The sequence below is a fragment of the Bombus bifarius genome, unplaced genomic scaffold (genome assembly GCF_011952205.1).
Source record: "Bombus bifarius isolate JDL3187 unplaced genomic scaffold, Bbif_JDL3187 scf7180000008047, whole genome shotgun sequence".
In the NCBI taxonomy this organism is placed as follows: domain Eukaryota; kingdom Metazoa; phylum Arthropoda; class Insecta; order Hymenoptera; family Apidae; genus Bombus; species Bombus bifarius.
The window spans coordinates 1023514-1051512 of record NW_022884413.1 but is presented as its reverse complement, the minus strand read 5'-3'; the positions used below and the strand labels follow the sequence as shown (position 1 = coordinate 1051512).

The 27999-nt window shown below is 38.2% G+C and overlaps 1 protein-coding gene across 7 annotated transcripts in view; it reads right to left on the bottom strand.

Annotated features, from left to right (window-relative positions):
• The window catches only part of LOC117207856 (ammonium transporter Rh type A), a 43487-nt gene extending 23617 nt beyond the window's left edge, over positions 1-19870 (bottom strand). For 2 of the 7 annotated variants that reach the window (XM_033448494.1, XM_033448498.1), the window contains exons 1-4: positions 14651-14770; positions 9870-10112; positions 7257-7395; positions 5759-5818 (exon numbers count right to left, since the gene is read on the bottom strand). In XM_033448494.1, coding sequence (XP_033304385.1) covers positions 5759-5818; positions 7257-7395; positions 9870-9872 — 202 coding nt within the window. In that variant the 5' untranslated portion in view covers positions 9873-10112; positions 14651-14770. Of the gene's footprint in view, positions 1-290; positions 594-5758; positions 5819-7256; positions 7396-9869; positions 10113-14650; positions 14771-19482 lie in introns of those variants that run through there. The other 5 variants (XR_004487601.1, XM_033448495.1, XM_033448496.1 and 2 more) reach the window with 5 other exon arrangements.
• Positions 19871-27999: the final 8129 nt, after the last annotated feature.

The window sequence follows — 27999 nt, the reverse complement described above, 5'->3', positions numbered from 1 at the left end:
TAATTACCGTGGGCGTGCCGTGGGCGTTTCAACGCTTACACGGATGATCGTGTATTTACAGCACCATGTAACTAATCCAGTATTATTCAGAAATATAAGAGAAAGATCGTGTTTTATTACGAACGTTCTACTTCCACCAACTAACCAGCACAAATACGTTGAACCAGGTAAAAGAAGAAAAATGAGAAAGAAGGAGGGAAAAGGGAATAAAAATACAAAAGAGGAAGACGAATAAGGGTAGAAAGCCGTGGGAGGTCCCCATCGAGAGAGACCGAGATCGTAGGACTTACGTGTGTACGTGACCGGCAAAGAGCTTGGTTTTCCATTTAGATGAGGCGAGTAGCTGTTCTGCCTGTTACCGGCGTCCGCCTCGGGGGCGTAATCGAACGTAGCCAAAAAACCGCATAGGAGAAAGCCCTCGATAAAGAGGAGCACGATAGCGTTCCATAGGCTGTTCGACGTCGTCATCCTTTTCTCCGCTTTCCCTTTACCCTCGTGAGAAAGCTTTTCTTCGCGGGCAACGCTGGCCGCGAAATTACCACGGCACTCTCTGGCACCCAGGGGGTGATTTTTCCTCTCCGCGTAGCCTCGTCACCTGCCACAGCCACGGTTTAACCATTTCTCGTTTCTATGAATCGAATCTATGAATCGGATCTATGAGTCGAACCACGATTCCAGCTCGTTCGTTCAACGTCCCCTGGGAGTTATCGTTTCCACGGTATTATATCGAACTTCTTCTCGGTTTTTAGAGGGTTTCAGGGGTTGATTGGTTGCGAGGATGCTTGATTAGTATCGGACAATAGGGTAGGTAAAGATTTTTGCATTCCTTTTCTCACGACGCAGTTCAAGAAGAATCGAGTTGCCGAGGTTTTGTTATCTTTTCCAGCGAGTTTTCTAACCTTTTGCACTCTGAATTTTATTTCAATTTCGTTACCAGCAGCTCTCAACGCTTTTAAGTGTTTATTTGAAATTTACATTAACCAAAGAATAAGACAATTTAAGTAAATAAACGAAGAAAGAAATTCAATTAAATACCAGTTTTATTCACACTATCGTTGTATTTTGTAATTTTTAAGCGTATCATATATCTTGAAACAATTTCCAGAATGCAATCCTGGTTTTCTTTCGCGCGTTGCATAAAAAAAAGGTGGGACTGAAAAAATGTCGAGCGGGACTCGACAAAGGAGCTCCTGAGATAAAAACTGATGTCGTGTCACATAGGAGTGCAAAGGGTTAATTCTCCGGCTGTGAGTCACGATGGATCTTCGTCACTTGGATCACGCGTTTCGATTCAACGTTAAGCTCTTCGAACGACGCGAATCTCTTTTGGAAAGGGAGGAAAGTCAGATTCGATAGAATTTCCTTTCTTCGTCGTTCGCGAGTCCTTTAGTTTAGGCGAATCTCTTGGTAGACGGCGAATAATACAACGGTTACGTTTGTACGCTGCTTTGATAGATCACGTTGAACTTTGGATAGATAGCTGTCACTTCTTTCACAACGATGAAGTACTTTTCTTCCAGTTAGAACGTTTCTAACTTAATAAATCTCCGAACGTATTAATCAAGTTTTTATTCTTTTGCCTCGTAATAAAATACGGTACGATAGCGGAAGAATTAAAAAGAAAAAAAAAAGGAAAAGAAGAAGCGACAAGACAAAAAGGGGAAGGAACGAAGACACGCGAGCTGTATCGATTTCGCGCAAAAATAAAGAGAAACAAACCTATTGAAATGGTATCCAGCTTTTTCCCCTTCGTTAACGCACGTCGAATTCGCTTAACCGTCGATTCTCGTTGCAAAGGAGGACGTTGGGTAACCGACCACCTCTTCTGTTCACTGTTTATCGGAATTCTATCTGGTAACTCTTACGATACTCGATCCGTAGCGCATCCACGGGGTTCTGGTATGCCACAGTGCATATACGAGCTACGCAGGAGAACCACGGTCTTTTGAATAAACCCGATAAAAATCGGTGGCATTTTGTAAATCAATGAGGGAGTTGAAACCTATGGCCTCTTTCTTTGCTTTCGTCTCGGTGCGTCTCGAACTTGTATCACCTATCGACTAAACATTCCAATGAATTCGATTCCAGACGACGGCAAAGAACAACGAGGAAGAAACACGTGCTCCTTTTGTTTTTATAGAAGTTCCATCGCCACGAAGTCTCGAGTGCACATCTTGCTTAATATGCGATTGCCTGGCTCCATTCGCGGTGCTATTATCAAAGATATGTATTAGGTTGTCCGAAATGTTTCTTTCGTTTTAGACGGAAATAATAGACGCACGATGTTTCTTGTTTTATATTAGTTTATCAAATTATGCGCGAATGTAATAATAGAAATAGAACGAAATGAATCACACCTAATTCGATAAAATAATATAAAACAGAAATTGTTGTTCGTTTATTATCACGTTATAGAACGAAAGAAACTTTTCGGACAACCTAATAAGCGAGTTTATGTGTGGGCTTACGTGTCGTTCGATATATCTTGGTATATTGGTAATTTGTAGTTTCAGTTTGGTGAGACGACGTTTTTGCTAGCAATTGGTAGAATTGAAACGTTGGCGAATGAGCTCTTTTTTGTATAGTTGAAGCAATATTGTTAATGAGATTAAGGTGAGCATTGTTTACTTTAGTCGACGCTCATATCGAGAAGATTAAAGTTCTGCAAGTAAGTTAGTCGAGTCAAGTAACTGTAGTTAATTAAGGAACAATACAGTTCGATTATAAAAGCAAATTTTTCAGAAGAAAATTTTGCAAGTCAATTGGTCATACTATCGAAGGTGAAACCAACATATTAGTAAAACTATAGATCTACGAGTAAATTGGCTTCGTTCGTTGAGTAATTAAACGACTAGCAATAAAGTTCTGTAGTATCGTAAATGATAATTATGATTTATTTCCAATGAATGGATTGCATAGATGTTGATTAAACAGGAAACGATGGTTGTTTAACGTGAACTAATCGCAATAACGTACTATAATTTAGACAACTCAATTTGCCACTCTCGTCACCACGGATCCAAGCTCTCTCTCTCTCTCTCTCACGCGGACCACACTCTCTCGACAACGCAACTCGCACTCCCTGACTTCTCGATTCACACTCTCTGGCTTCTCCACTGACACTGCCTGTTCTAGCATTCCTTTGTATTTTCTTAGGCCCACCACGCACGTGTCCCGCATCCGCACGTGGCCAGGCTCACGTAGGGATTTTCTATGAAACTATTCAGTCGAAGGACCGACGACACATTGATGGACCTGTCGATATCTCGGCTCTCTGGCGACAATGTTTATGGCTACCCACGGTGAAAGAAGAAATATACAAGTTCAGAAACAGATATAGTATAAGAGTTAACAAACACCAAAACCCATTAGCTACCCAACTACTTGACACGACGGATCAGATCCGCAGACTAAAAAGACAATACCCTTTAGATTGAAGCATTAGATTCAACTAGAATCAAACATACTATAAGCTATTATAATCCAAGCTACAGTACCACGTCAAAAGAATTTACTTATAATTCTCAATGAGAATCGATCGTAAATAGTCAACGAAATAAAAAAAGAAAATAAAATGTTTATAGTTCACCCGATACTCTTAGGCCTTTCATCCCCGATACTACAGTTCTATCATTCAATTCATTCATTATACAAATCATGCTATTTAACGTAAAGTTATAAAATTGCGAAAGAGAAGTTTGCGATCCGCAACTTTCTAGCTATAGATTTTGTTACATTTTGAGCTTGCTCTTCCGTTTTCAGAGTAATTCTTCGTTGATTTTCTTGACGTAATATGCACCGACTCTTTAAACTAATAGAATTTGGTTTCGATAGAAATAGCCTCGTTAAATAACGCACAAAGATTACCGTGGCTGATTACGTGTTTTCCAAAAGAAAATACTATTCAGGCTATCTTGTAAAGTTATCGGTATGTAACTGTTTCTTACTCTAGATTCCGAAAAATTAATACAACTTTTATTATTTACGAGCAAAGAAAAATCTAATTATAAGACTAAACGGCACTGGTGAGCACCTAAACTCGCGTTTTACGCGTTTCGCTGCGCGTGAAAGCGGATCCTGGAAAGTTCTCGCCAGTCACTGTCGTTCTTCGCCGGATAATGCCGGCGCGGTTGTTAACTTCCGGCTGTGCTTACGTTTTGGTACCCAGCCTCCAATTAAACGGCCTCTACTACGATCCTAGTCTCGCAAATTCTATTATTTCGCGGCGCGAGTTGCCTCTGCTACCATTTTCACGAGTTTCATATGTTGCGAATATTTCCGGTTAGAACGTGTTTTACATGTTGTCTTCTTTTATATCTTCTTCTTATATCTGTTAGACCAGACTGGTGGAGATACCGGTGTGAAACGATTCTCGTGAACTTTGTTGAAATTATAGTGTGAAATCTTTTGCTCTTTAGCGCAAGTTAATTGTTTTTATAATCCTTTTAATCGCAACTGCTTTCTCTTTATTTCGAATCTCAGCGTTCCTTCTAAATGAAGACACATCGGAAATTTCAAGACAAATTGCAATTAATAAATTACTTATTTTACGCATAATTATCAAAAACAAATTCACACGATAAATTGTTTTATACGCCATCGTTTTTATTATCATCGCGAAGTAAACAAATACGCGGAGCTTTATATTTAGACGGAGAATATTTCCACGATCTCGACGTTAATTAAAATATTTCAATAAAATCCAAATTTCGATTTCCAAGTCCCTCTTCATCGGTTGGTTCTGATCTCGCTCGAAAATTCATCGCGTTTTATATCTTCGATAAAATTATTCACGGGGACATTAGCTATGAAATCAACGTGGCATTATTCAAATTCTCCAAGCGACAAAGTAAATGGACGAATTCATACGGATTATTCGGGTCGACCTCGAATAAACGTTCGGTCAGAGTCAAAGAGTGAATTAAATTAATAGAGCTCGAGAAAGAATATGATCGGGATGGATTTATTATTAAGCAGACGACCAGTTTGGTCTATCGACGTCGAAATTCTGTGACGCGTTAGTCGGATTTTTGAGATTTGCAGGAAACGATCACTCGAGTTAATATCGTTTCAAGCGAAGAATTATTATACGAGAATATGTTATCAATTATTCTCATACAATTTAGATAATTCAGATAGACGGAGTAGATCCCAACAATAGAACCTTATTTCTTTTAAGCTCAAGGTTACCCCTTTTCTTTTTAAACGACGTCATTAACTTTCGTTTACGATTAAATTCACATGCTCGTCGGTGTCTTTTTTATTTGAAATATCGTATGTGGATATTTGCGATCGTATATAATTATTTTGTAAATAACGAAAATCAGAGAGAACTCGAGAGCCATTTCAAACATCACGTAGTTCCTTCTTTCTTGGTAGAAAAGCAGATTTAAGAGGATAGTACTTGCATTTCAGTTTTCATAATTTCTTAATAATTATACAGAAACTAATCAGAAACTTCTGCGTTATAAATCAAAGAGCACAAAAGCTGCATATAAAACCGAGATCAGCATTTTTATGAAAGAAGATCGTATGCTACGCGGCCGGTAACATAATTCTAACACTCTGCATATTCCCCGTTTGCCAAAGTATAGCGTATACAGGTGGAGGAGCCATAAAACCCGAACTTGTTACAAGCTAGACTTCAAAGTCGAGGCCGAGGTTCGTTCTCGTTAAGGCAAAGACAGAGCTCTCCGGGATTCGTTTCTCACGGGGCGAATATAAATATGGAATTAAGTAAATTCGTTCGGATACTCACTCGGATAAACTCGTAACGGGTCCGTATCCGGTTTCTTGACGTGCTTCCGGCCGTGGTCGCCTGAAAGTTTAATTACTCCTTCAGTTATATGCACGCCACGACGGTGTGGAAATTTTATGAATATCCACCGGATCCATGCCGGAGGACATCTTTCTTTTCTCGTTACTTTCCCTTCGTCGGGAAAACGTTCTTCGCTTTTCCTCCTTCGATGCTCTTCGAACGTTGCTCAAGATACGTAGCACAAGGTGGTCTACGTTAACGTTACCAGAGGATAACGATGCTTCCAAGAGAAGTTACTTTAACGATCTTTAGAACAGTATATTTCTCGTGACACTTTGATTTAGACCGATGGAACGCGAACTGTATGATATTCGACGTACAAGTTCCATTTATATTTCGACTCGTCGTTCAACTCTGGATATTTATGGAAATTCGATCTGTTTATATTTTGTAATTGCGACCGAAAAAAGAAAATGAGTCCAGTCATTTAGAATTATATACGAAATATACGAAACAATATTTAAGGAAAATACGACGCAAAGATCGTTTCCTTCTCAATTTATCGCGACACGACACGGTGCAACTTTATTCGCGACCGAGTAAAGGAATAAAAAAAGGAAAGTAAAGAGAAACAGAGACGAGGGTGAGTAATTGTTTGCTTCCTGGATCTTGTTCGTTTGTCTTTTCCTTTCTTCGTTTGATTTCACCCGGTGTATCTTGTAATTTGCCTAGAGATAATGGTAGATTGATGGTAAGGGAGGAAGGAAGAAGCGACAGTTTCTTCGTCTTGGGATGCTTTCCTTCTTCCTTCACCGAGACAAAATTAGACCGATAAAGGAAGCCGTGTACTACCGTTTATATTTAATTACCTTCTATACTTAACGCTTACAAAGGAAAGTCATTGGATTGGAAGTATCAAATTTTTGCCTATGTAAATGATAAAAAGTGATAATTGTAACCCTTTGCGATACGATGGTTCTGCAGTTTTACGATCAATTTGCCACCAACAAAATACGCTATTCGATAAAATCACTAAAAGCGAACATTCCGTGTTACCTCTTTTTACGTATCACAAAATTTTCTACGTTATTTAACCTCGCCAATTTTTATCGATTTTTTTACGATTAATCGACGTTTCGATCATTACGGGGAAAAAAAGCTTCGTAAAGGACCAAAAGTAATTGTTCAAATTCCACGTGTATTATCAATTCCATTAACATTTACGAACCTCATGTGCTAGAAAAACCAGGTTATTCGCATTTATTTGCGTATTCTCGTTGTTGCACAAGATTTATTCGCGTCGTAATCATTGGATCGTAAAGAGAATCACGGATGAAAATTTTCCAAAATTAATGTACAATGACCGTGTATATTTTTCGACGCGACGTCACGAGATACATATTCAACGATAATAACGGCGTGCTGGCCGCTGTGATAAGTTACATCGTCGAGTATAACTCGTCGCTCGTATGCACTCTCTTATGGAACTCATACAGACCTGTCTGTCCGTGATTTTTTAGCGAATTAGCGTCCGCCTCGGGTCCGTACGTCATCAACGCGCCCATTAGGACGATTAGGATGACTTGGACGAAGAACAGCTGGCATACTTGTTGCTTTCCACTCACGGAGAACATTCCCTAATGAAAGAAGCAAGGATTTAGTGGAAACTGGATGAATGTTTATTAACATTAGCTCTAATAACCCGCTTTAGACGTTTTAAGACGTCTTTTGTAAGCTGAACCTTTGTTTATGAATAAATGTTAAAGCGATTAATGTTATTTACCGTAGATCGCTTAGCTACGTGGAACAAGCAACACTTTGCTATTATTATCAGACCGCGAATATCCATGTAACTTCGATACAGGCAACTTAATTCGATTAAAACCTTTTATTTATTTATTTCAGATATTTTATATAACTTTGTATACCATATTTTTCATTTGTTCGTTTGTTACGTTGCGTTCGAGTATGTTCCTGTATCTTCAAATTTGTCGTAAGTGCATAAACATTTTGCAGTCCCGTTATCATATGTAGAGCTGAGAATGCGAGTGGTGTAGGTCGTGCTGCTGCGTAAAATAGTGTTCTGCGTTTACTGTTACGAAGCATTCGTTACATTTCTTCGAGTCACACATTTCTATAAGTCACACGGTATTATAGATGTGGCAAATAGTAGAGAGATTGTATGAAGGTAATTAAATGAGAGAGAGAGAGAGAGAGTGAGAGAGAGAGAGAGAGAGAGAGAAGAGAGGATGCAAGAGTAGTATAATTGCGAAGGTTTGCAGGAAAGTTCCGGACATAATTCACGAATAATATTATGATTAATGACTAATTATTACGATTATATCTAATACGATGGCAGAGACGTTGCTAAGCGACTGTAAGTACATTTTTAACTATCTGTTCGTGAAAATATTTACAGTTTCGTACTATACGTTTTTAAAATCGATCCTTCCAGCAAAGTTCTACTTCAAACAAATGTCATTCTCTATCTTTTATTAATCCGTTCAATACGAATCATTCGATAATTCGATATCGCAATCATACTACACATTCTGCGTATCAATTATAATCTAATAGCGAAGTTCCGCTACAAGACAGCAAATACATTCCATAAACATATTTACACTATTATATTATGACCAAATTAATTAGCAAATATAGATATAAACAGAAATTCCAATAAGCAATTGCTATATCCTCGACAATCTCAAACCGTTACACGTATCGCAGCTGTACATGCAATAACGGATCGAAATTTTCTCATAATCTGTTCTTAAAAATCGTCAGGAAATATACAACGGTTCGTGAGATTGCACATAGTCGGCGTTATAAATATAAAATGTTCTAGGACGAAAAAGGGGAAATAATGCTTGCAATTATTCGAAGGTTTAAGCAGAAAAATTGCAAGCGCGGTACGATGGAAAACTCGATAATTCGTTAATCGTTTACAGAGATAATATTTGTAAGGCAAATTGCGTGCGCGTGAGCGATGCAGATAGATGTTGCTCGGTTTAATGATATCATATAATGTTAAAGCTGAAATTTCAGTCGCGTCGCTGCCAGTTGTGTCACTCTCCATCCGTTTTCATCGTTTTATCTTTCGATGCTGATTTTCCGCCGATAATTGCAAGCGGGAAACGCGCAACCAGCAAGAATGAAATTAATGAACCCGATACGTACACGCAGACGTTATTTCATCGACGATTTCGCTCTGCTTCAGGTTTTTCGCCTCTCTGAGCTAAGATACAGCTACTCGAGTCGATCGAGTTTCTACGTTTTAGGATTCGATCCTGAACTTTGCACGGAATAACCAAACTCGGTGCGTATTATGAGATTATACTATTAATCTTTGATGCAATAATGGAAGAACCAGGAAATGATTTGTATTAGGTCGTCCGAAAAGTTTCTTTAGTTTCATAAGGAAATAATGGATGCACGATATTCTCCATTTTATATTATTTTATCGAATTACGTATGATCCATTTTGTTCTATCAAAATAAGGATCACAACGTTCGACAGATTAGGTCTCATGTTTGTATAAAGATGCATTATTGTAAAAGACGTGTCTGTAAAAGAAAGACACTTTTCGGTCAACCTAATATTTTAGGTTTAGCGAGAAAAAATATCGAGGAGGAAATGAGTATAGCTCTATGACGGCTATTTTATCGTATAATTGTTCTATTTTTCGAAGTTATTTCGTTGTTTATTTTACTCGCCGACCCCAATACTCGTATCTTGCTCTATATGGAGGAAATTGTAAACGAAAATTCGTCGACTTTTCGATTTCGAAATCGCTCGACGAATAACCTGTTAACCAAAGAGGACGAGTTAACTCGATCCTTGAATTACTTGTTCTTCTGGATATCTCGCGATGAAGATAATTTCTTAATTTAAATTCTCTTAAGAAGAAGGCTTTCCCACGAAGAAACTTCATTCCACTTTTATCACGTAACTTTACGCGTAATATCACGTTGTGCACATGCTTGGAAAAAGACTGATTAACGAAGAACAAATCGATCGAAAGCTGCGATCATGCACCGAAGCGATTCGTATCCAAATTTCACGATGGCAGCGTCGTTCGCGGCGACATCGTTCAGGCAATATTTTTACCATTTTGATTTAGATAGCTTTGTAACTTGCGGCCGGTTGCAAAAAGCTCGTTTCACCCTTCACTGGCCGTCGATCAACTCATAGTTCTCGCCTGACGCGACAGATTTTTTATTGTTTCACAATTTCGTTTCGCCAAGAACTTGTTCGTCTAAATGGAGCAGATCGTGTTCCCCGACGAGGCTATCTTAATTCGAACGACGTTGACGAATGACTGTGCCGGGGCAAAGATCGATGCAACGATGACTGTAAACGACGTAACGATGATCGTTGGGCGCGCGCGTTGAAAAGGACTTTTTCGTCGTTCGAATAAATTCTTGTCTTTCGAGGTTGTGAATCACTCCGAACGGTTTGGAGAAAGGATAGATTTCTCAATTTTTTGTTACATTATTTAAGGCTTATATTTTATATCACAATAATTTTATAATACTTAATATTCTACGATACAATACTATTGTCAATTTGATCAAGTTCTAAATTTAGAAAAATAAAGAAATAAAAATTAAGAAGATAAATATCTATGGATTCTTTATTTGGCAAGAATACAAGCTAACACGATCGCAAGAAGAAGTTCCAATTAAGATTTTTTCTTCGAATAAAACTATTTATTTTAAGACAAATTACACCTCTATCGATACCATTTGTTCCGAGACGACGCTTATTACTGTAACAACCTAAAAATACATTGGTTGGGTATCGGTAACCCATCAAAACCTATTTCCCAATAAACACACGAACGACAGTTTCGCGATATACCCAGCGGTTTGTAGAAGAATCACACACAGAGGGACAAAAGTATCTGTCGTGAAATCAACGATTCTCGGCCGATATATCGGCTCGTTCCCGATATTGTTTATCCGTTTCTACGATGGACGATCCAATTACAACACGATTGATCCTGATTGACCTCGTCGTCTAAATCTCCCCAACGGATATACGCCATTCCCTTAATGCCGACACGTTTGACGCGCGAACAGTGTCGCGAAGCTAACGTATAGCGTTTTTCAACGGAGGCGATCCGTTCGACAGAAACGTTATTATCCAGTCTTGCCTGGTGTTAATCGATTTCTCGTACAGTTCAGTGGGAAAGGATCGTTGAAAACGTTCACGCCTAATATTTCATCGTGGCACGTTTGGCCGGCAAACGATTTCTCGAACGTGTTGTTCGTGCCGCGTACTAGCAGTTCCAGTGATTAATTAACGCGCAATGAGTAGTGGAATTAGCGTTAATTCTCCTTTAAGTCGCTTAAGACTGAAATTTGATCGAATTAAATCTTAGCTGGAACGTGGACTGCGAGTGTTTGTGCGGATTCAAATACTTTGGGAAAAATCGGAAATTTCATATTTAAAAAACGTAGAGTATCGTAAAACTTGCTATTAAATTCTCTCTGCAAAGATTCTTGAATTTTAATTCACTTTGTTCTTCTCCTGCCAACCTTTTTCACGTTTCTCTGTTTTAAATCGCACGATATTGTTTTCGTTCGGCGAGCGAACAATCAATAAAGCGGAAAGTCAATCGGCTATTGTTATTACGCGATTAACTCGTAACCGCAAACTAACGTTCGATTGTTCGTCGACGATTCGAGAGGCGGTTTCTCGTCGACGATGCAAAAAGTGTCACGCGAGCGTCAAACGAAATAGCAATCGAATGTATTAGGAATGAAATCGTGACTGAACGATCCCATGTGAACAACTTCATACGGAATAACGAAAAGAGATGATAGATTTCTTTGTAATTTTCTGAAAACAACACGACCATTTAACTCGTCGCAATCGAATATTTTATAGTTAAAAACTAGCGTATCTCGTCTGTTTAATTTTTGTAACGCAACGGTGAACCGACCGAACGATAATAATTATAACTTTGTAGAAATAATTTTTAATATTATGATATTCTTATCGATCAATTAATTTTAACTATTCTTCCAACTGGCCAATTTTTTAATTTCCTTATTTAAAAAATGTTTTAATTGACAAACACTTAGAGCTTCGTCGCTCGTTGTTCGTTCGATAATATCATGTTTAATCGATTTCTCTGTATTATTTTATTGCTCAATCCCTAATGGGTTAAAACAAGGACAAAAGAAGATATTGCGACCTATTTTTATTAAAAGTATAATAAGAATTTCTATCGTTCGAATTCTCATTATTTAAACGCTTTTACTGTATAGAAGATTTTAATGGCGCTCAGAAGCGAAACGTTAGATACTGTCCTCCTTCGATCGTTCGTACAATGCGGAAAAAACAAACAAAAAAATAAATAGAGAGAAAAGAAAAATATCGATATCTGTATGCGAGGAAGCTCTCGAATTCAATGGAAAATCGACTGGAGAGGCTGAAAAACTTGCGTGATTCCGGCCCGCCGGAAAAATATGGAACTCGTAACTCAAACCTTTACCCAAAACATTCCTTTTTCTCTTGCTATTACCATTTTGCTTTCTCTCTTCTGTTGTTCCTTTCTTTTTAAATCGCATAAAAATCAATACCCGACAAAAACAGGTATTACGTTGCTGTATGTCGAATAGAATAGAGGAACTCGCCAACTCTTGATTAAATTGTCCCCCTTTTTCTAAAAATTATTTTTTCCTATCTTTTATATTTTTTTTACAACATACTACAAAAAAATTCCACGCCTAGAAAGCATGAAAAAACGTTATTCTATCTGTGTACTCTTCCAGAAATATTCCACCGTTGTGCAGATGTTAAAAATATCAAATCATTTTACAATTATAACGATGGAAACTAAAAAGTCGACACGGACAGGGAGATCTGCAGAAATTAACCGTTGTGAATCTACAAATTTCCTATGAAAAATTATAAACTCGTAATTTTCACCAACAGTCGAAATAACGAGACTCGAAACTCAAGAATTTTTCAAATCGAACATACTTGTTATTTATACCATTCTTTACCTAAGTCCATCAAACATGTTGATATTACAAAGATATCCAGTATCGAAATTAGCGTTGGGGGAACTAGCATCGATGGAAAAAGAAATTTCCTCTGTCGATTCGCATAACAAACGAACCAAGCCAATCTCTTTATCCTAATCAGCGCTAAAAACAATTCTCTATTAACATTAGAATTCTAAGTAAAAGGTTTGTATCAAATCAAAATGAAAAACACACGATAAGATATGTGATGCAAAAGAAGAAAACAAACTATCATCCGTATACTTTCCAGAAAGTCATTCGGATCATGAAAAATTCTCATCGAAATCATTCGATTATTCCGACTATTCTGTTAGTTCCATCGTTAATGCTCTCGTTTACAAATTTCTTAAATTAATCGTTCTTCCGTGTTCTTGAAATACTGCGGCAGGTACTTCAGGGATATTCGATGCGAAAATTAGTATCAAAGGAACCAACATCGAAGAAACACAAAATTACCTGTGTTCCTCGTTTTGCACAGCGAGTAGCTGCTAACACGTGAAAGAAACAAGCCAATTCCTTTGTCTCAATCGTCGTTCCTTTATGGCGAAAGGAGGGCAGGGCTTGATTTGTGAGCGGCACAATTATTTCCACGTGGAAAACTCTGCCAGTGGAATGGGTTTCCGATGGAAACAGAAGCAAATCACGGCTGCAGACACTGCAGAGGATTATACGGAAGCTGCTTTCATAAATTATGCGATTTATCTTAGAGCTCGCGGATGCTTTTTTAGAATAACGATGAGCTCGAGTAACTAGCATCCGCCACCCTTCTTTCTTCATTTTTTCGCCCCTATTTTTCGCGAACCAGGACCGTTCCGTGTCTTCGCAAGGGTTGGATAAGGTACACGAAAATCAATTTGCTTCTCTACGAACCTCTCGGCTCACACGAGATATTTCCTTGACCGCACAGCGAAGAAATCGAATTTCCTTTTCATTGAACGACCGCACGGACTCGTTTAAATCATTCGATTTATCGTCATCCCTCTTCTTCTTCTCGTCACTTTCGCGTATTACGCCATTGATTATTTGTATTTATCTAAATCAGTTTGCTTTGTCTCCGCTGGTAAGAAACTTTTACAATGAAATTCGCTAAATCGTTTGGTAAGATATTTGAAGATTATTTGAAACGATGTAGCATATTATGACTGACACTATGATACTACGATAGGTTATGATACACTTTACAGTCGCCATAAAGCATGATCCTAAAGAGTGGAAAATTTCATTGCAGAAATAGAATACAGAAAGCTAGGAAAGAAATTACATTTTAATCCCGTTCCTTGTCTGTCAGAAAAACGTTTACAACGCTTAATTTCCTTTTATGGAGCGTTTCGTACAGCTACCTTGTTCCAAATACCTTCTCATTAATGTAACTAACGACAAAATAAATCTCAATTTAGAGGGAAAAAATTTAGCCTGAAATTTACCTTGAAAAATCTACGATACGCAACAGACTGAGAACAAAATACACGGTAACCTGCCCTTATTCGGTCATTAACTTATCCGGTCAATCGTTCTCTACGTTTAATCAAATAAACTTCTTCTGCCAAACGTCCAAACTACCGATCGGTTCTCTCGTTATCCACTTTGTTTCTACCCTTTCGACCAAACCGTCAAATCCACGTTGTCCACGTTGTAATCGATAGATTGCGGGCTTTTCTGCATATTTACATTAACGGACGCAGTTAAAGAAATAGAATTTAAATAGAAATTTCACGCTCTAAGGGAAAAACGCTCTTAAAGTTAAACTTTATAATATTCTTATTTTCCCTTTCATTCTTCACACTCTCCACGTTTTTACACAATCAAATTTCCCATAAACGCATCAACAGCCGCAGTCTACTAATCTCGAACCTCGAGTCGCCTCGTCAAGGAATCTCCGCCGATTTTCCGTAGACACAAAAAACAGAAGAAAAATGAAAAGAGAACACGATTTCCGCGCACAAAACAGCAGAAAACACGACAGTAATCCGACAAGAACGCACAACAGGTTTATATAAACTCCGTGAATTAGCGATAATTGGTCCTTTTACATAATTCTGCGTGGATGACCATGCGGAGGCAGTTTAGTTCTCCAGAAATAGGCGGGTAGCAAGGATCCCACGACGTTGCGTTGAATTTCTCAAGTTGAAACGCGATACCACTCGGGCTACTGTATCATCGCCGACAATTAGCCTTACTAATTGAAAGTAGGCCGGCTAAGAATGAGGATTTATTGTGTCCAGTCCTCTGGACGCTAATGACGCGCAAGACGAGTGGTTGGTTCGCTGTGTTACGCGTGTAACGGCGAGGGAAGGTCAACGAGACGACGAGACGATGGACATGGTGGAAATAACATGGACGAAGTCGGGATGGAAGTTCAGGATGAGAAGATTTTTCGCTCAAGAGGAAGATTTCTTTCTTGAACGAGAACGTGCTTGTCGAAGCTACGAATGCTAGATGCACTCGAGTTCATACGTTTTTGGGGATTTTTGGACTAGTGTTCGACGACTGATCGTTCAATGATAAATTAATTGGTTAGTCGCTCTTTCACCTAACGATTTCCTTTGCGCTATGTTATTTCTTTTGCTTTTCTTTCCTGTGAAACTCGCGTTCGCTCCGGATCGTTAATGCAACTTTCATCCCTGTAAATAGGAGATCGTGAAACTTTCGAAACGAAATATTTAACGTCCTTTGAGTCTTCCTTATTCAACCTTCTTTAGAATTTTTCTTTTTTTATCTGTAACCTTGTACACTTATATTATATTTATTATGTTTTATTACAGTAATATCACGAGATTTATTTTGCATGTGAATTCATGTAATTTCGTTTATTACGTTCGTTATTATTTACGTAAGTTGATTTCTTGAAATAATACGTGCTTTTCACGGCAGAATTATTTTCCTTTGGCCCGAACGCACCTTATCAGCATCGTATTTCCATTTCCTTCATTGCGAACAATTTTCCAATTTTCTCAAAATTTTCATACTTGAAGGATTTTTCGAAATTCTAACATTCCGACGACTTCTTCAAATTGTAACGTTCCAAGGATCGTTCGTGATGCCATTTTCAAAATTATTTTTCTAATCCTCCTCAAATTTCTTGCATTATAACGAACAGAGGAAAAAGTCGCTGTCAAAAATTGTCAAATGACATCTTTTCGCGGTCCATATCTTTCTCGCGAATTCCAGCAGGTTTTTTTTTTTAAATTCTCTCCACGGATCCGCAGTCGTGGCACGATTTACCGGAAGTGAGATTGAATCGAGGCAATCGAGCGGTCGCCATCGGTCGAAACCACCGGTCTTTCATCCGCGAATCGTTCGTGGCTAATTATATTCGAACCGCGACTTCAAATGCAGCGATTCAACGAGAGAGTGTTTTCGACGTTTGTCAACGAGCCTCGAAATGAAAAAGGTGAACGCCGTTACTCGATATTTTTCATTTTGTTTCCTCCGTGCCAGATGTCTCTATCGTAATCGTGTTCTTCAATCTCATTCTATACAGGGTGTTTCTTTTGTAACTGGAAGCACGTCGTAAATGGTTGAAAATATAAGAAAGAATTATTACACGTAATACGAGTTTCTCGATACGGAAAAGAATACCGTGCGGTTTAAATAATTTTTGTGCTTCTAAACGAAGTAGACGAAAGGATTTTTAAGTATTCACGGTTCTTTTAAATATGTCGAACGTAGTACAATTTTACTCGTAATATTAATCCTCCTAAGTGGAATTTCGTGGAATCACGAGTTTTTTTATACAATTTTATTTATAACGCAATATGTTGTTCGTTAAGATAAATTCAATGGTTATACACGTTATACAAGACTAGTCACGCGATATACATATATTTACCGAATCGGAAATTGCAGATAAAAGAAAATTTCCAAGACAAAAATTATAAGCTGTGTTTAAACAGGCGCAGGTGGTACGTGTAAGCACATTTTTTGTTTCCAGTCTGATCAAATGTTTCCAAATTTTTGTTCAAATATTTGTTGAAAATATTTTTTATACTCTCTGTATACACGCGTCAGTTTACCTCGCTGATAGTTGTAATTATTTCTCTACAATAATACTTCGCTTTGTATCTCGTTGCGTTGTTGATTTTCTAAAAAAAAAGCGGCAAATAATTATCTTCATCCGTTGCCTCGATAAAATTTCCGTTTCTGAAGAAGTTACATCGTTTCGTTTCCAAGAGAAACGAAATGGAAGCTCGATTTCTCCATCGTAAAAGAACGTTTGGTTGGAAAAGAGAAAAAAAGGGGGAAGGAAATTAATGAAATTCTTAGCGACGCAGAATGCTTTTCTAACTGCAGCGCCATTGGGAATAGGTGAATTATAAAAGGGCCCTTTTAGACGCTTTTAACAAGTGGCCGAGAAGAATGGAGTTGCATTGCGCGTGTTGCGAGAAATCCTTCCAAGAATGATTGCAAGTGAAAAGGTTTCTTGCTGCGAGACGGAGAAATTCTCGAGGCGAAAGAATACCGTTGCAAGATACTTGCGCGACGATGGCTTTTTACATATTTATCGTCAACTACACGTCGAATCTAACGTTTCTGAATTTCAGAAACTCCGACATCAAGTGCTTCGTGTCCTTCGTTATCCATTGGCGCACAAAATTTCATGAAATTTTTACCATATTTCCAACGACATATCAAATATTCCTCGAGTCAATTCGCAAACCTTAACTCGCTAAACGATAATTTTACGAAATCTTTTGAATTTCTATGAGCGTGGACATTTTGAACGCAACGGCTATTCATAATAACGCGCGATATCGAAAACAACGTTACAGCGTCGCTAACAGAGTTACGATTCATTTAGGAGGTGAAGATCGTTACGACGTGGAAACGTCTGGTTTGCAGTCGATGATTGCGATTTCGATACGGTTAGTTTCGAGGTATTATACTTGTATCGTTAATTGAGCAGGGGAGATCGATATGCGCAGCTGAGATAAATTAAATCGAATCTGTAAATGCGTACCAATTACCGCGGCTTTAGCTCCCTCCTGTATAACTCGCTGTAATTTACAGCCGACGTTCTGCGTGTTGATGCTTTCGAGAGTCTGGTTTCACTTAATCTCCGTAGCGCTCGATGCGTGCACAGTCTGGTCCACGAGTAATGGGGTTAAAGATCTCCTGTTATATGGAGGTACATTTACGATTTAGGTGGATTTCAAGTTAGACAAACCAGAACCACGCGATACATAACGTAACGATGTAATTCCGATGACCGAGATGTAAGAGATTTTTAATTCAAATCCGATTACAGTGGAAATTTATTCGAACTTTTAACGATTTAGCGTGTAAATAACGAACTTAAGGAATTTCGAGTTAAGCAAATCACGACGATGTAATATATCGAGTGAAAGTATAATTCTTGTAAATTTCATAGTACTTACTATCTTGTTTTTTCTTTAATACGATCTTCTTTTACGTTATTGTTGCGAAATATCAATATTTATTACGAAATATAAAGATTTGATTCTACTTGCGATAGACACTTAACATAACGATTTAGCGTGTAAGTAACGAATTTAACGAATTTCGAGTTAAGTAAATCACGACGATATAATATATCGAGTGAAAGTATAATTCTTGTAAATTTCATAGTACTTACTATCTTGTTTTTTTTTTTTTAATACGATCTTCTTTTACGTTATTGTTGCAAAATATCAATATTTATTACAAAATATAAAGATTTGATTCTACCTGTGATAGAAACTTAGCATAACGATTTATCGTGTAAATAACGAACTTAAGGAATTTCGAGTTAAGCAAATCACGACGATGTAATATATCGAGTGAAAGTATAATTCTTGTAAATTTCATAGTACTTACTATCTTGTTTTTTCTTTAATACGATCTTCTTTTACGTTATTGTTGCAAAATATCAATATTTATTACGAAATATAAAGATTTGATTCTACTTGCGATAGACACTTAACATAACGATTTAGCGTGTAAGTAACGAACTTAAGGAATTTCGAGTTAAGCAAATCACTTCGATGTAATATATCGAGTAAAAGTATAATTCTTGTAAATTTCATCTTACTATCTTGTTTTTTTCCAATACGATCTTCTTTTACGTTATTGTTGCAAAATATCAATATTTATTACGAAATATAAAGATTTGATTCTACTTGCGATAGAAATTTAGCAGAATCTTTAACGGATAGTGGACGAGCAACGAATTTCGAGATTTCGTAATTTACAGTTTAACGAAGCTTCTAGTCGATCGAGCGAGGGAAATCCGATTCAAGATTTAAGGATTACAAATATTGGAATTTTATTGGTACGATCTTCGAGTATTTTTCCCACCAAGGAGGAATTTCAACGTCTATAGAATTTTCTAGAGTTGTCGTTGAGAACTCGAAGAACTGATATAGAATAGGTTTCTGTGGAGTCGTCGATACCGGAATAATATTAGTTCCGCGTGAGAAACGTCACCGTCCATAGAAAATTTCCCAGGTTTCCCACTAGCGAGTTTTAAGATCCATAGAATTGCTTCATGGATTGTAACCGTAGAGCTATAGGTGATAGAATTTCTCCCTTGCTCTCTCTCTCTATGAAGCGGAAAACAGGCAATTCAGCGGAGTTGATCGATGTAGATCCATAAATTCGCGACATCGTTGGCCCGGTAATCGAACACGGAGATATTTATTATATTTATGAGCTACTTACGGGAACACATTTCCCAGCGTGCTTACCGTGTCTCTGTAGAAAAGCCTTGGATGGAAGTGAGCCACTCCGTAGTAATTTATGCCGTCATATCGGCTACTTCTCGTTCGCTCTAAATTCACGCTAAAACCGGTCGTTCGTTTGCCACTCGCGAATCGATGCCTCGGCCAATTTCACCAATTATAGTTACGAACAATTAGGATTGCAAAATTTTGCCGAATTAAAATTAAAACAACGAAGGAGAAGTCGGAAAGACGAGAGAAGCGAACGATAAAATAGATTTATGAGGGAGAATAAGTTGAAAAATTCGGGTAAATCAAGGTGTACTTTTTCTGGAGAAACTTTCGCCAAGATCGATGGTATCGCACGAAATCGTTCGCTTGTTCTCTCGAAGACGGACAAGCACGTACTCGGAGCAAACAGTCGTTCAATGCCGACGGATGACACGCGATCGATTTGCGTTGGAACACGAATCGATGGGTGATCGTGTATACCCAGACGATTATGTATTGCGACGAACAGCTAAAATCAGGACAGCTTCGCTCGAGTCGCAGGAAGTCGATTATCGCGTGTTTCAGAGTTTGCCGAGTTAAAGCCAAAATGTCTTTTTAACCGATAAAAAGTCGCGTGTAATACATAGGTATTTAAATAAAAATATAAACATTATGTAGCGATCGAAAAACCAAGGGAACAAAAATATTAATAGATAAGTATTTTTAAGATATTTTAACGAGGTTAAACGAAAATGCTATAGATTCAATGTGTTACCATTATTTCGAAATTAGTCGCGTGACTCACGGAATAAATATGCCACTTAAACGCGCATCAGACGTGGAATTGGCGAATGCACGTTCGTCGTGGGATAAACAGACTATAGAATCACGTACGACTTACTAATTTTATTATTTATTTGCTTTCTAATGCATCCGAAATGGCAATGAAAAAGGAAGAGACGCATCCCATGGTCGTCTGGTATGCCAGTTTTCCGCTTCGATTCTTATCAAGCCACTGACGACCTTTGATCTCGTTAAATTGCTTCCGTTTAATATTTGCTCGATCTTAAAAAAGGAAATTACAAAGCAGGAAATGCAATAACCAGGAAAGGCAAAGCTCTTAAGAATCCAGACATCTCTGTCAATTTAGAGCAACAATGTATAAATGTACGAGTTAATAGTAAATTTAAAAGCGCGTAGGTTAATAGAATTTCACGAACAACTGATTTTGCTGTCGCGCGTTAAGCTTTAAAAATCGATTCTATCGTATCGTAATATTTTCTAATATACACGCGTATCTATAAAGCTTTCTCAATTATAAATAAAAATGAGAAACGTCGATGTCCCTCTTGTTCGAGACTTTCTAATGAAATGAAATTTTGTCGAGATAACAAAGGCAAGCAAAGATACGGTAGAAAAGGTAAAAATAATATTTTGCTTTGGCCATAAGTAGCAAGGTAGTAAGTAAAGTCCATAGATAGACGGACGAAGGATAATAACTGGAAAAGTTATCGAAACATGTTTTTGGAAATGATTTTCTCATTCTCGAAGGTAATCGATATTCCAGCAGGCAAAGATATACATTTCACAACGTTCTTCTTTCTCGACGATTTATTTATTTATCGTTTAGATCTTACAAAAGAACATATAATACATATTACGGCTTGACAGTGAATTCATAAGTAGTACAATATTCAAAACCTTAGAACTTATATCGTAGCGCACTCACGCTCGTGTGTTAGCTTAAAAATTAGAATCACTCGGTGTGAGAAAGAACCCATACGTACGTGCGTACTTACTGTCCTTGGACAGGTGTATATGATAGTACACATGACGGCAAAAGTATCGATGACAATCTCGTGTGCCGTATGCGTACACACGTACGACACGATTTCCGAGAATTCGGCGTCTGATCGTCTCCGCGTTTCATCCTCTTTGTAAATAGAAACAACGACAATCACCGTAATTACTTACGCGTAACGAAAGAAAAAAGAAAAAAGAAAAAATACGGAAGTCACAAAATTTCGCTGTATTTCTCGTTAAACAGTTTTCTTTTTCCTTTCTTTTCTTTTTTTTATTTTTTTTTTTATTTTTACACAATACGAAACTAAACGAAACTCGCACGATCACGCTATATCTCGTCGTCGAATAATTTCTTTCTTCCGTGTTGAAACACGAAAACCGAAATTCACACGATTTCGATCGCGAATCGTAAAGTTTCGCTGTGTTTCGTCGAATAATATTTTCCTTTCTTTCTTAGTAATACGAAACGGAAACAAGATTCGTACGATCTTACGGCTAAAAAACGGGGGACCGCGTCGTCGTCGTTCGCTCGACGACGTTTAAAATGGCCCCTCCTCTCATTTAAATACAATACAAGAATCGAACGTGCTTATACTATATTCTCTTATATCTTTCACATTCTTTTTCTTTTCTCTCTGATCGGAGCGATGTTAGAGCGATTCGCTCTGCAGCTCCTCGGTAATGATTCGAGTATTAATTCTGCTTTTAAAAGACGTGATCGATCAAAGGCGGACGATGAATATCCGGTTGTGTTAATGAGCTTTCCTAACGACTAACACCGAACTTTCCTTATCTTTGGTTTACCTACGAGCTTAATATTTTTTTTCCAGAGAATTCGTATGTTTTGTGACTGTGTGTAAGGTATGGATGTATATGTATGTTTGTATGTGTGTCTTATATTCGTGTGAAAGAGAGCGAGAGAGGGGGAGAGGGGGAGAGAGAGAGAGAGAGAGAGAGAGAGAGAGGGACAGATAGACAGACCTTTTTGTTATTTTTCTTTTAGACAGAATCGTACTTAAGCCTAGCTTAGAAGATATCGTTTTTTTTCCTTTTCTTTTATATCCTATGCTCATCGAGAATCATTGAAAAAACTCGGAACGTTTTCTAGAACATCTTTTATATCCTCGATTCGAGCGAGAACGCTCCACGCACACGTGAAACATGGGAAATCGGCTATCGGTGCGTTCATGGGATTTTCCTTTAACTTTCTCGTTTCTAGTAAACTGCGGATTTTTATGCGCTTATGGAAAATATAGAATTATATAAAAACCGCGTAAACATGCGCAAATATATAAAATATTCACGGTCGATTGATAATAATAGTAATACGTAACGTAATTTTTAATACGTAATTACCAAGCGAAACAAATCCCGTTAATAATTCATCTTCAATCGGACGAATAAAAATATGGATTTGCATAAATATCCGCAATCTTTAATAGTTGGTAGCTCCTTTGTTTTCGTTTCTTTCTTTTTTTTTTTTTTTTTGAAATAACGTGGCGCACGCGACAACCCCTTTTGGTACACAATTTTATTCGTCCCTTCGTTTTTCATTTTCGTTTACTTTTGTTTTAGCTTCGTTTTGTTGTATCTCTTTTGTCTCCCTTCGTACGCGTGCGTGCGTCTCCATCGACAACAGACGTCGTGCCACAAAATGCCATCGTGCAGGACGCATGGATGACGATATACAATGAAGTCGGCGAAGAACAATGACAATGAGAAAGAATTGGATTAGGGTAAGACGACGTGGTCGAAGATGAGAAACCAGGGGACTCGTTCATGGAACTTCGTACTCTTAGCCCTTGTGACTGATGCTACGTTGGCAAGAGGATCTTGAGATTGATCGAAAATATCGAATAGAGCGATCAGTTTCGTTTCACAGATACCGCCACTTCTACTACTTGCTCTCGTTCACGTTCCCCAATTTTAATTATCTTCTAACGTCTAAAGATTTGACTCGCCATTGTTAAATTTTGATTCGCTCGATGCTACGTGTTGTCCTCAGGGTCGCCTTGAATTCTACCGAATCTCTTTCTCAAGAAATCTCCGAGAAAACGTATTTTTCATTCGATCTTAGTCGCTCAAATCCCCCAATCTTTTCGTTACCCAGAAGCTTCGCTCGCTCGTCCCAATCTCAAGATCGTCCCTAGCAGAAGAATCCAGTTCGCCTACCTCAAACTTTTTCATCTAAATCATTTGTCTTAAATTATTTTCTTCTAAGTCTGCAAAAAAAAAAAGAGAAAAATGGAAAAGAAGGAAGAAGAGTAAAAAAGAAAAGGAAAGAACGTTCCCCAAATTTTCTCATCTCGTCTCGCGCTCCATTTTCCCTCCTTATAATACCGGGAAGTAGAAGAAGAATAGAAAAAATGGTTGTTCCTTCAGAATCTACTTTCCGTTTTCTACACGTTGCTCGATCAACCGATTAAGGATCAACATCGATTAAGGAAAATAACATCGAATGAGATCTTGAAATAATCGAATCTTGAAATAATCGTCGAATAATTTAAACACCTCGCCTGACGTAGACAGAGAAGCGTATTACAATGATAGATAATTCGTAAAAGTACGAAAATCGGATCTCTGTACGTAAGTCGGGAAGATTTCTGACTTCCTCGACCCTCGTAAAGTTGTATGGCCTACATATTTCATCGTAGATAGGACGAAATAAATTTTTGGTATCTCGGTTCGCAACTTCAATGTTGAAAACACCGGAACGCAACAACGTAAATTGACGGAAAAACGACGTTGTGTGAATGCAACGTTGTCCCTTAATGGATCGAGGCTCGTTTTCAGTGCGCGCTATAATCGAATTTTCTCCATCAACTCACCAATCCCATCCTCTGCAGCCAAGGTCATTTTGCAGTCCGACCATTCATATACTATATATCGCGATACTATATATATGATAACGCATATACTATGACAAACAATCTCAACATCATCGATAATTCTCCATTTTTCTACTTTCTTTCTCTAGATCGCGCGGGGCAAGCGATACTCCACGTTATCAATCGTTCGTCCGCTGTTATCAAGGGGTGCTCATCGTTTCGATTGTTCCTTTCGACCCTACACGCCATTTTATCTTCGATCGTTTCGCGTTACGATAAAAGCGACGCGCGGGCTACCTTTAGGGGGAAAAAATGAAAGATAAAGCGCAATACGAAGCTTTACGTTTCCTTTCAATTTCGTTTCATTCGTGCGCGTAAATCCTCGACTTTCTCGTTTGTTTCTTGGTAGACAGACGCTTTAAATTAACGTAAACGTATGATTAGAAGGAGAACTTAGACGTACGCTTATTATACCGTATCAGGCGATTTTTCCGCATTCTTTGGGAAAATCGTTGAGATCAACTGGCGGCAGAATCGAGTTTCGACATCTTTTGGTCGCCTGTCGCCCTTAGTTTTGTGTTTTCTTAACAATTCAGCAAACATATATCGATGGGAGAAATTTTGCGATCGAATAAGCTCGGAGATGCAGAGTTTTGTAGGATCGAATTATTATTCGAATAGAATTGAGAATTAAAGATTAGATTTTAATTTCTGTCTGGAGAATTTTTACGATCGTAGGATAATAAACGAGTAGATGGTAGACGAGTACGATAATTTTATCTTTCGTTGTTTATTTGAGCGACCGAAGGAAGTAAATTCTATGGTCGAACCTTCCGAAACGGTATTTCGTAAATATGGAAGCTTTTGCAAGTTTTATCGACTGACTATTTTTATAGGTTTCGATATAAAATTGTCCGTCCGGCTTTTCTTTTTAGAACAAAGCGAAAAAGACCATCGATCCAACGAATATGGATTGGGTAAACAATGTCGATTGTGTGAGCTGGCTGCCGTTACGCAAAGCCGATTAATCCGTTGACAAAGTGCAACGCGCGTGACTCAAATTTTCGATACCATGATTGTTTACTTACGTAACTTTATTCATATAGAATTTCACGCTGATATTTTATTAACGCAGTTAAGCTACCAACATCATCTGTTAATAATAACTTTCGCAAATCCTAAAAACACGCAGCTAAATAAATAAATTATTAAAATAACAGCGAGATAAGTTGTCGAACATTCGCTCGAACGATTTCACCGCGTTATTTCCCTCTTTCGCAACGTAAATCTCTGGAAAAGTTTCATTCGAAAGCAAGGACGACGAAAATTTCAATCTCAGCGATTTTTATCTCCAGAAATGCAAAGATAAATTATCGTTTAACGTTCGTTCGTTCCTTCGACGATTTCGGTATTTCGCTGCTTCTCCAAAACTCGCAACTTTCCAAGAATTTATAATTTGAAACGCGGGATGATCGAAACTCCACTGTCACCAATTTCCCCGCAATTTTCCCAAAACGCAGAAACTTACTGATAAAATGCTAACCGAACTATCCTGCTCGTTCGAACCTCGATAAAACCTAATCTCTACGAATAATAAGTTAACAGCTAAGGGATGGCACTGAGGGGTCGGCCGAGAAGCAAAACACAGGTACCTACTCGTCCAATCTAGAACACAGCTTCTCTATCGTACAATAAGAAACTATAGCCGTTTCATTCGACCGTCGCGCGTTTCCTTCTTTTATCGTCTCGTTTGCTCTCCGCGGCTCTAAAAGAAAAGAAAAGACGATTCGCTGTGTGATATCGTCGCGAACGATCAGTTCACTCGCTCCTTCCTTCTTTCTCTCGATTGTCTGACGTTCAATTAGCGGCGTAATTAAGCTAGCTACGGAGACGAAGGATTTGCCGGATCATCCTCTGCCCTGTGATAACTCGAGACTGTGCTAATTTATTCATTGGATGTCGCGAAACCGCGCGAAGCTCTCGAAACACGATTCACTTGGGGAATTCGATTCGTCCTTGCTGCTGCGAATTATGCAGCTGGAGGAGGAATACGCGTCCTCGAGCGCGAGATTTTTAGCTCGATCGCGAGGAACCGATGTTTCCAGATGGGCGGATTTCCGCTCGAAAGTTTTCACAGACTGCGACCTCTTTGGAGACGTATGACGAATTTTTCCGATTGCCGAGTATTCCACACCGAATTTTTCAGAGATACGAATTACTTTATTAGCTTTCATCGTCGACTTTTTTTTTTTTTTAGTAAACAATAGATTAGTATATCTTAAATTCGAGAGACAGGTTGGAAGTTATTAAAAGGCTAGTTCGTATTTCACTTTGGTGAAACGCAGGTTAATGAATGAGGTTTAAATTAGGTCTGTGTTAGGTTTAGTTTTGGGGTAGAGGTGATAAATCGATAGCGAAATCTCATTTTCCGGGTCAGCTTCGGTTAATCCGAAACAGGTGGTTAGAAACTCGCACCTAAATCTCCACCAAAATCTCCATTACTATTCGTAATTTCGCTGATATTGTACAATAGATTAAAATAATCGGACAAGTGTTTTTACTTCTCTTACATCGTACAACTCTTAAATCGATTATGAAAGAAATTAACAGAACAAACATCTGTTTTTCTCCTTTTCTACGCTGATTTGACCGCGTGATCTATAAACCAGCCGTCGCAATTGTATTCCATCTTTATGCCAGAAATAAATTTCCCAGTCACGGTCCACTCTTTTCTAGTCTTCGTCCGGTATCGTTTGTAATTTCATACCACAACCAATGCTGTTTTAATTAACGTCTCTGTAAATCTATGTTTCAATTTCCAACAAATATCTTTCATCTCCTATTCGAAAGCTATTTCAGCATTTCCAAAAAATGGTCGAATTTCAATCGTCCTTTCTCTTGCGGCTTGCAAATTCCATATTATAGCCAATGACGTTTTAATTAGCGTCAGCGTTTCTATAGATCTAAATTTCAACTAAATATCAATTCTCACCCTATTGCAGACGTATCTCGCTACTAAAAATAAAAAGGCAAAATTTCACATTTGTCGCAAATGAATTTGTGAGACAATTACGAGATCAGATTGCTCCCATTCCTCCTCCAGCGTCGTTACAATTTTACATCAAAGTCCAACGCTATCGATACTAGAGTCAGTGTCCCTAAAACTATCTCTGAAGCAATTCAGAGAAACGTTAACAGTGTTCGATAATCGTTTCTACATATCGAGATGGATCTACCGTTGCGGTTTTCCAGGGGATTTTGTGCGTTTACAGAGAGAGAGAGAGGGAGAGAGAGAGAGAGAGAGAGAGAAAGGGGGAGTAAGAGAGTGGAGACTGATCCACAACGATAAAACCGGCGCGATTGCACGGGGAATTGACTAAGCTTCGGGTGGATCGTCTCCTCGGTCAACTTCCGTTGCCGTCGAACTTCCGAGAGCCTCGCGAGGACGCGGCTGGCCAGAAATTGCCAACTCGTGGAAACAATCTTACATGTGTATATGTGTCTCTGTGTGCGCACGTATATGTGTATGTAGATTTAAGCAACGATGAATCAGACTCGGTTGGAATAGTCTTCGTGCGAATCGAAAAATACATACAAATATCATGAACGTTCGCGATATATTTAAAAAGTTTAGCTTGAGAATATTTGTGGTAATATTTTAAGCGATTGGAGATATCGGCGATTTTAGATACGTTCGATATATTTGGTTAATTGGAAATTACGTGTTATCGATATTTCTTACTTCCTCTTGTTCTTTTTTGCTTTTTATCCTGTTAGGATGTAATATAGAAAAGATTGCATCGCGGATAAAACGATTTTCGTGGATTTTAATCGTAAAAGAGCGTTCGGTGAAAATCTGAAAATACGACAGAATCGAAAGAGGCAGTTTCGAATTCTTTGATGATATGTAATCGAATTAATT